We start from the raw sequence: 10,062 nt of genomic DNA, 5'->3' as shown, positions 1-10,062 counted from the left end.
AGGGAACGTGACGTCACTTTATATATGACAGCACGCACGTCAACGAAGTCTCGCGAGATTTCTATGACGGCCCCACATTCGACGAATACCATTTAAGAAAAAAATTCTTGTTTATCGAGTATTGTACTGTTTTGTACCGTTTTTGCACCTGTTTTGGATGTTATTGTTCATATGTTTGTAAATGTTATAAATAAAAGTATTTTTTTTAAAAATGACAATTAAAAACAATTGGCTGTTTTTTTCTTCATGCGCCATGTTGGATTTTTTTTTGTTTACCTACTACTGGAAGTGGGTCACGTGAGCACCGCGACGGCAACGTGACGTCACTTTATATATGACAGCACGGACGTCAACGAAGTCTCGCGGGATTTCTTTGACGGCCCCACAGTCGAAGAACACTATTTTAAAAAATGGCTGTTTGAGTATTGTACTGTTTTTGTACTAGTTTTGGTTGTTATTGTTCATATGTTGGTTTGTAAATGTTGAACTTTATAAATAAAGGTATATAAAAAAAATACATAAATTAAAAATAAAAATACAATTGGCTGTTTTTTTCTTCTTCTCGCGGGATTTTTTTGACGGCCCCACATTCGACGAATACTATTAGAAAAATGTCTTGTTTATCGGGTATTGTACTGTTTTGTACTGTTTTTGTACCTGTTTTGGTTGTTATTGTTCATACTTGTGATTTAGGGCTATATAAATAAACATTGATTGATTGATTGATATGTTTGTTTGTAAATGTTGAACTTTATAAATAAAAGTATGTATAAAAAATTATTTGACCTCCCCACATTTGACGAATACTATTAAAAAATTGGCTGTTTGTTGAGTATTGTACTGTTTTTGTACTTGTTTTGCGTGTTATTGTTCATATGTTTGTTTGTAAATGTGGAACTTTATAATTAAAAGTATATTAAAATGTTTTACATTTTAAAAAATTGGCTGTTTTTTTCTTCAAACGCCATGTTGGATTCTTTATTTTTTTTACCTACGAGCTACGACTGTAAGTGGGTCACGTGAGCACCGCCAAGGCAACGTGACGTCACTTTGAATATGACAGCGCGCACGTCAACGAAGTCTCGCGAGATTTTTTTGACTGCCCCACATTCGACGAATACTATTAAAAAATTGTCAGTTTATTGAGTATTGTACTGTTTATGTACTTGTTTTGGTTGTTATTGTTCATATGTTTGTTTGTAAATGTTGAACTTTATAAATAAAAGTATATAAAAATGTTTTACATTTTAAAAAATTGGCTTTTTTTTCTTCAAACGCCATGTTGGATTTTTTTTATTTTTTTTTACCTACGACTGTAAGTGGGTCCCTTGAGCACCGCCAAGGCAACGTGACGTCACTTTATATATGACAGTGCGCACGTCAACGAAGTCTCGCGAGATTTCTTTGACTGCCCCACATTCGAAGAATACTATTTAAAAAATGGCTGTTTATTGAGTATTGTACTGTTTTTGTACCTGGTTTGGTTGTTATTGTTCATATATTTGTTTGTAAATGTTGAACTTTATAAATAAAGGTATATAAAAAAATATATAAATAAAAAAAAATTAAAAAAATTGGCTGTTTTTTTCTTCAAACGCCATGTTGGATTTTGAATTTTGTTTACCTACTACTGTAAGTGGGTCACGTGAGCACCGCCAAGGCAACGTGACGTCAACGAAGACTCGCGAGATTTTTTTTGACGTCCCCACGTCCCCCCTATTAAAAAATGGCTGTTTATTGAGTATTGTACTTGTTTTGGTTGTTATTGTTCACATGTTTGTTTGTAAATGTTGACCTTTATAAATAAAGGTATATAAAAAAATTAAAATCTTGGAGAATGATTTTTGTCTTCTTTTTATTTTTTTCATATTGTTTATTATTATTACTCTCTGTATTTGCTTTTGTTTTCCTTCCTTGATGCTGAAAGTGCCGTGACTTTCGTGTGAATTATAAATGTATGTTTGTTGTTCAATAAAAATAAAAAAATGAAAATGAAAATGAAAAAAAGTGGCGCTGTAAGCAGGAGTCTACATGCAATACTCCTCCCCTCCACTAGTCGCCGCTGGCGAGCCGTTAGCCTCCCTCGGCTAGTCGCTCCAAGCTAACCGTCAATGGCGGTCCTGGATGCTACAACGCCGCTGGAAAATGCATTCGGAGGTAAAGCCGCCTGGCCGGCAGATACAAAACGTCTTTTATAAATGAACATTCGTGTTTTTGTACGTGTTTCGTGACGACATGCCGGACTGGAGCGTCGTAAAAAGGACAACGAAGGTTTAGCCCGCAGCTAGCCTAGCCGGCTAGGTAAATATTGTCCCGCGCGTCTTCCATCCGCAATATAAGTCATTTTTATGATATTAATAATAGTTTTTATTCTACCCGGGTGAACAATTGACGTGGCTCAGACATGGACTGGGTGGTGGCGAGCTTCGCACGGCTGTCATAGCGCATTAGCAATGGCTAGCCTGCTAGCGTGCTAACGCAAGCGAGGCATTGTTATTTAAATTTTTTTTAAATATATATATAAACATTTTTTAATATATATATTTTTTTGCAGCGGCTGCATTGTTGTATTTTTTAAATTTATTTAATTTTTTGCCCCCGCTCGAGGCATTATTTTAATTATTATTCTTTTTAAATATATATATATACACTTTTTTTATATATATTTTTTTTTGCAGGGGCTGCGTTGTTTTTTTAAAACATTTTTTTTATTTTTTTGCCTCCGCTCCACTTCCGCCGCCATGTTCGAGACGGAGACCCACGTTTCGTGCCTTTTCCCCGAGATCCTGGCCATCATTTTCAGCTACCTGGAGGTGAAGGACAAAGGCCGGGCGGCGCAGGTGTGCGCGGCCTGGCGAGACGCGTCCTACCACAAGTCGGTGTGGCGCGGCGTGGAAGCCAAGCTCCACCTGCGCCGCGCCAACCCCTCGCTCTTCCCCAGCCTGCAGACGCGCGGCGTCAAGAAGGTGCAGATCCTCAGCCTGCGCCGCAGCCTGAGCTACGTGATCCAGGGCATGCCGCACATCGAGAGCCTCAACCTGTGCGGCTGCTTCAACCTGACGGACAACGGCCTGTGCCACGCCTTCGTGCAGGACATCCCCTCCCTGCGGGTGCTCAACCTCAGCCTGTGCAAGCAGATCAGCGACTCCAGCCTGGGCCGCATCGCCCAGTACCTGAAGAACCTGGAGGTGCTGGAGCTGGGCGGCTGCAGCAACATCACCAACACGGGCCTGCTGCTGGTGGCCTGGGGCCTGCACCGGCTGCGGAGCTTGAACCTGCGCAGCTGCCGCCACGTGTCGGACGTGGGCATCGGGCACCTGGCGGGCATGACGCGCAGCGCCGCCGAGGGCTGCCTGGCGTTGGAGAAGCTCACCTTGCAGGACTGCCAGAAGCTCACCGACCTCTCGCTCAAGCACGTCTCCAAGGGGCTGGGCCGGCTCAAGGTGCTCAACCTGAGCTTCTGCGGCGGGATCTCGGACGCCGGCATGATCCACCTGTCCCACATGACGCACCTGTGCAGCCTCAACCTGCGCTCCTGCGACAACATCAGCGACACGGGCGTCATGCACCTGGCCATGGGCTCGCTGCGCCTCTCGGGCCTGGACGTGTCCTTCTGCGACAAGATCGGCGACCAGAGCCTGGCCCACATCGCCCAGGGACTGGACCGGCTCAAGTCGCTGTCGCTGTGCTCCTGCCACGTCAGCGACGACGGCATCAACCGCATGGTGCGGCAGATGCACGAGCTGCGGACGCTGAACATCGGGCAGTGCGTGCGCATCACCGACAAAGGCCTGGAGCTCATCGCCGACCACCTGGGCCAGCTGACGGGCATCGACCTGTACGGCTGCACCAAGATCACCAAGCGGGGCCTGGAGAGGATCACCCGGCTGCCCTGCCTGAAGGTCCTCAACCTGGGCTTGTGGCAGATGACCGACAGCGAGCGCTTGAGGTAGAGGCGGTTGCCATGGACACCAAACATTTCACCGGACAGCTACCACAGCAGTGCCTAATTAGCAACATGACGTCGTCTATTTTTACAAAGTAATAATCAGTCTAATTCCTAAACAGTATTTTTCTAACAATATCTTTTTCAAGGGGAATAAATAACGTCGGTACTTCAAATTGAAGTGGACACATGTCACATTCCACAGGATGAGAAGGAAAAAGTACGACTTGCGATGGCTTCCTTGACGGATTATGCAAGAACAAACTCTTGGAAACGAGCTCTCAGTAATCTCAAGAGTATTTCTTTTAAGTAAACAGTAATTTAAGATGGTTTTATATTCATACTGTAGTGATATTTATAAATAAAAATGGCAAATATGTTTCACTTTTTTGGTGGTGTGGGCTTTTTTGTGCAACATGATTGAAACTCAACATTTAAAAACTCCCATTTTCCTGTTGAATAAAAAGCCGTTTGTGCTAAACCCCAAAACTACATAAAAAGAGAATACAATGATTTGCAAATCCTTTTCAACTTATATTCAATTGAATAGACTGCCAAGACAAGATATTTAACGTTCACACTGAGAAAGTTTTTGTTTTCCGCAATGGTTTGAATAGGTTGAAAAATGTGGGAATTGTACAACTTGGAAAAATGTCCCATTCATTTCAATGGGAACTTCCTGGAAATTTGGGGAAATGCGGGAAAATAATTAAGAGCTGAATTGGTTGGTGTTAGAATTGTTTAAATCGGGCAAGAAATGTTGAAGTAGTAAATGGTATTAGGGAATTTCGGGAAAATCTGGATTTTTTTTTAATTAGGTAAAAGGGTAGTTATAATTTCCAGAATGGTGGAATGGGTTGAAGAATGGGAATTGGGCAACTTGGAAAATTGTGCCATTCATTTAAATGGGAACTTCCTGGAAATTTAGAGAAAAGCGGGATTTTTTGAAAATGATTAGGAGCATGAATGAGCTGAATTAGTTGGTGTTAGAATTGTTTAAATTGGGCAAGAAGTGTTGAAGTAGTAAATGGTATTACGGAATTTCGGGAATTTTTTTTGAATTAGGAAAAAGGGTAGTTACAATTTCCAGAATGGTGGAATGTGTTAAAGTTTGAATGGGTTGAAGAATGTGGGAATTGGGCAACTTGGAAAAATGTGCCATTCATTTAAATGGGAACTTCCTGGAAATTTAGCGAAAAGCGGAATTTTTTAAAACTGATTAGGAGCATGAATGAGCTGAATTAGTTGGTGTTAGAATTGTTTAAATCGGGCAAGAAATGTTGAAGTAGTAAATGGTATTACGGAATTTCGGGAATTTTTTTTTAATTAGGAAAAAGGGTAGTTACAATTTCCAGAATGGTGGAATGTGTTAAAGTTTGTATGGGTTGAAGAATGTGGGAATTGTGCAACTTGGAAAAATGTCCCATTCTTTTAAATGGAATCTTCCTGGAAATTTGAGAATTTGGGGAAAAGCGGGATTTAAAAACAAATTATTAGGAGCATGAATGTCCTGAATAAGCTGAATTGGTTGGTGTTGGAATTGTTTAAATCGGGCAAGTAGCAAATGGTATTAGGGAATTTCGGGAAACTCTGGAATTTGGAAAAAGGGTAGTTAAAATTTCCAGAATGGTTTGAAAAATATGGGAATTGTGCAACTTGGAAAAATGTACCATTAATATCAATGGGAACTTCCTGGAAATTTGGGATTTTTGGAAAATAATTAAGAGCTGAATTGGTTGGTGTTGGAATTGTTTAAATCGGGCAAGTAGTAAATGGTATTAGGGAATTTCGGGAAACTCTGGAATTTTTTGGAATTTGGAAAAGGGGTCGTTAAAATTTCCAGAATGGTGGAATGGTTTGAAAAATATGGGAACTGTGCAACTTGGAAAAATGTCCCATTCATTTCAATGGGAACTTCCTGGAAATTTGGGGAAATGCGGGAAAATAAGAGCTGAATTGGTTGGTGTTAGAATTGTTTAAATCGGGCAAGAAATGTTGAAGTAGTAAATGGTATTAGGGAATTTCGGGAAAATCGGGAATTTTTTTGAAATGGGTAAAAGGGTAGTTATAATTTCCAGAATGGTGGAATGTGTTAAAGGTGGAATGGTTTGAAGAATGTGGGAATTGGGCAACTTGGAAAAATGTGCCATTCAGTTAAATGGGAACTTCTTGGAAATTTAGGGAAAAGCGGGATTTTTTGAAAATGATTAGGAGCATGAATGAGCTGAATTAGTTGGTGTTAGAATTGTTTAAATCGGGCAAGAAATGTTGAAGTAGTAAATGGTATTACGGAATTTCGGGAATTTTTTTTGAATTAGGAAAAAGGGTAGTTACAATTTCCAGAATGGTGGAATGTGTTAACATTTGAATGGGTTGAAGAATGTGGGAATTGTGCAACTTGGAAAAATGTCCCATTCATTTAAATAGAATCTTCCTGGAAATTTGGGAATTTTGGAAAAAGCGGGATTTAAAAAAAAAATATTAGGAGCATAAATGTCCTGAATAAGCTGAATTGGTTGGTGTTGGAATTGTTTGAATCGGGCAAGTAGTAAATTGTATTAGGGAATTTCGGTAAACTCTGGAATTTTTTGGAATTTGGAAAAAGGGTAGTTAAAATTTCCAGAATGGTGGAATGGTTTGAAAAATATGGGAACTGTGCAACTTGGAAAAATCTCCCATTCATTTCAATGGGAACTTCCTGGAAATTTGGGGAAATGCTAGAAAATAATTAAGAGCTGAATTGGTTGGTGTTAGAATTGTTTAAATCGGGCAAGAAATGTTGAAGTAGTAAATGGTATCTGGGAATTTTTTTTTAATTAGGAAAAAGGGTAGTTACAATTTTCAGAATGGTGGAATGTGTTAAAGTTTGAATGGGTTGAAGAATGTGGGAATTGTGCAACTTGGAAAAATGTCCCATTCATTTCAATGGGAACTTCCTGGAAATTTGGGGAAATGCGGGAAAATAATTAAGAGCTGAATTGGTTGGTGTTAGAATTGTTTAAATCGGGCAAGAAATGTTGAAGTAGTAAATGGTATTAGGGAATTTCGGGAAAATCGGGAATTTTTTTGAATTAGGTAAAAGTGTAGTTATAATTTCCAGAATGGTGGAATGTGTTAAAGGTGGAATGGTTTGAAGAATGTGGGAATTGGGCAACTTGGAAAAACGTGCCATTCATTTAAATGGGAACTTCCTGGAAATTTAGAGAAAAGCGGGATTTTTTGAAAATGATTAGGAGCATGAATGAGCTGAATTAGTTGGTGTTAGAATTGTTTAAATCGGGCAAGAAATGTTGAAGTAGTAAATGGTATTACGGAATTTCGGGAATTTTTTTTGAATTAGGAAAAAGGGTAGTTACAATTTCCAGAATGGTGGAATGTGTTAAAGTTTGAATGGGTTGAAGAATGTGGGAATTGGGCAACTTGGAAAAATGTGCCATTCAGTTAAATGGAATCTTCCTGGGAATTTGGGGAAAAGCGGGATTTAAAAAAAAATTATTAGGAGCATGAATGTCCTGAATAAGCTGAATTGGTTGGTGTTGGAATTGTTTAAATCGGGCAAGTAGTAAATGGTATTAGGGAATTTCGGGAAACTCTGGAATTTTTTGGAATTTGGAAAAAGGGTAGTTAAAATTTCCAGAATGGTGGAATGGTTTGAAAAATATGGGAATTGTGCAACTTGGAAAAATGTCCCATTCATTTCAATGGGAACTTCCTGGAAATGTGGGGAAATGCGGGAAAATAATTAAGAGCTGAATTGGTTGGTGTTAGAATTGTTTAAATCGGGCAAGAAATGTTGAAGTAGTAAATGGTATTAGGGAATTTTGGGAAAATCTGGAATTTTTTTGAATTAGGTAAAAGTGTAGTTATAATTTCCAGAATGGTGGAATGTGTTAAAGGTGGAATAGTTTGAAGAATGTGGGAATTGGGCAACTTGGAAAAATGTGCCATTCAGTTAAATGGGAACTTCCTGGAAATTTAGGGAAAAGCTGGATTTTTTGAAAATGATTAGGAGCATGAATGAGCTGAATTAGTTGGTGTTAGAATTGTTTAAATCGGGCAAGAAATGTTGAAGTAGTAAATGGTATTAGGGAATTTCGGGAATTTTTTTGGAATTAGGAAAAAAGGATAGTTACAATTTCCAGAATGGTGGAATGTGTTAACGTTTGAATGGGTTGAAGAATGTGGGAATTGTGCAACTTGGAAAAATGTCCCATTCATTTAAATGGAATCTTCCTGGAATTTTGGGAAAAGCGGGATTTAAAAAAAAGTTTTTAGGAGCATGAATGTCCTGAATAAGCTGAATTGGTTGGTGTTGGAATTGTTTAAATCGGGCAAGTAGTAAATGGTACTAGGGAATTTTGGGAAAATTGGGAATTTTTTGGAAATTGGAAAAAGGTAGTTAAAATTTCCAGAATGGTGGAATGTGTTAAAGGTGGAATGGTTTGGAAAAATATAGGAATTGTGCAACTTGGAAAAATGTCCCATTCATTTAAATGGGAACTTCCTGGGAATTTTGGGAAAAGCGGGATTTTTTTGAAAATTATTGGGAGCATGAATGTCCTGAATTGGTTGGTGTTGGAATTGTTTGAATCGGGCAAGTAGTAAATAATATTAGGGAATTTCGGCAAACTCTGGAATTTTTTGGAATTTGGAAAAAGGGTAGTTAAAATTTCCAGAATGGTGGAATGGTTTGAAAAATATGGGAATAGTGCAACTTGGAAAAATGTCCCATTCATTTCAATGGGAACTTCCTGGAAATTTGGGGAAATGCGGGAAAATAATTAAGAGCTGAATTGGTTGGTGTTAGAATTGTTTAAATCGGGCAAGAAATGTTGAAGTAGTAAATGGTATTAGGGAATTTCGGGAAAATCGGGAATTTTTTTGAAGTAGGTAAAAGGGTAGTTATAATTTCAAGAATGGTGTAATGTGTTAAAGTTTGAATGGGTTGAAGAATGTGGGAATTGGGCAACTTGGAAAAATGTGCCATTCATTTAAATGGGAACTTCCTGGAAATTTAGGGAAAAGCAGGATTTTTTGAAAATGATTAGGAGCATGAATGAGCTGAATTAGTTGGTGTTAGAATTGTTTAAATCGGGCAAGAAATGTTGAAGTAGTAAATGGTATTAGGGAATTTTTTTTGAATTAGGAAAAAGGGTAGTTACAATTTCCAGAATGGTGGAATGTGTTAAAGTTTGAATGGGTTGAAGAATGTGGGAATTGTGCAACTTGGAAAAATGTCCCATTCATTTAAAGGCCTACTGAAACCCACTACTACCGACCACGCAGTCTGATAGTTTATATATCAATGATGAAATCTTAACATTATAACACATGCCAATACGGCCGGGTTAACTTATAAAGTGACATTTAAAATTTGCCGCTAAACTTCCGGTTCGAAACGCCTCTGCGGATGACGTATGCGCGTGACGTAGCCCGGCGAACACGGGTATGCCTTCCACATTGAAGCCGATACGAAAAAGCTCTGTTTTCATTTCATAATTCCACAGTATTCTGGACATCTGTGTTCGTGAATCTGTTTCAATCATGTTCATTGCATTATGGAGAAGGAAGCCAAGCAAGCAAAGAAGAAAGTTGTCGGTGCGAAATGGACGTATTTTTCGAACGTAGTCAGCCACAACAGTACACAGCCGGCGCTTCTTTGTTTACATTCCCGAAAGATGCAGTCAAGATGGAAGAACTCGGATAACAGAGACTCTAACCAGGAGGACTTTTGATTTGGATACACAGACGCCTGTAGAGAACTGGGACAACACAGACTCTTACCAGGATTACTTTGATTTGGATGACAAAGACGCAGACGTGCTACTGTGAGTATGCAGCTTTGGCTTTTTTTTGCGTATGTACGTAACTTTTTTAAAATATATAAGCTTTATGAACCTTGGGTTAGGTGAACGGTCTTTTGGGCTGAGTGATTGTGTGTGTTGATCATGTGTTTGAATTGTATTGGCGTGTTCTATGGAGCTAGGAGCTAGCAGAGGAGCTAGGAGCTAGCATAACACGTACCGTACCTTACGTGCGCGTCACGTACGTAACTTTTTAAAAATATATAAGCTTTATGAACCTTGGGTTAGGTGAACGGTCTTTTGGGCTGAGTG

The 10,062-nt window shown here is 39.2% G+C and overlaps 1 protein-coding gene across 2 annotated transcripts; it reads left to right on the top strand.

Annotated features, from left to right (window-relative positions):
- The first annotated feature begins 2,039 nt into the window (after positions 1-2,039).
- On the top strand, positions 2,040-4,330 carry LOC133645852 (F-box/LRR-repeat protein 14-like). Of its 2 annotated transcripts, none has more exons than XM_062040762.1 (2): positions 2,040-2,157; positions 2,679-4,330. In XM_062040762.1, exons 1-2 carry the CDS (start codon positions 2,125-2,127, stop codon positions 3,951-3,953), a joined length of 1,308 nt encoding a protein of 435 aa, XP_061896746.1. In that variant the 5' UTR covers positions 2,040-2,124; the 3' UTR covers positions 3,954-4,330. The 2 variants fall into 2 exon arrangements, with proteins under 2 accessions (XP_061896746.1, XP_061896747.1); XM_062040763.1 differs by having other exon boundaries at positions 2,046-2,301.
- Positions 4,331-10,062: the final 5,732 nt, after the last annotated feature.

This window comes from Entelurus aequoreus, linkage group LG03, assembly GCF_033978785.1.
Source record: "Entelurus aequoreus isolate RoL-2023_Sb linkage group LG03, RoL_Eaeq_v1.1, whole genome shotgun sequence".
Classification (NCBI taxonomy): domain Eukaryota; kingdom Metazoa; phylum Chordata; class Actinopteri; order Syngnathiformes; family Syngnathidae; genus Entelurus; species Entelurus aequoreus.
This window is presented reverse-complemented; position numbering and strand designations above follow the sequence as displayed.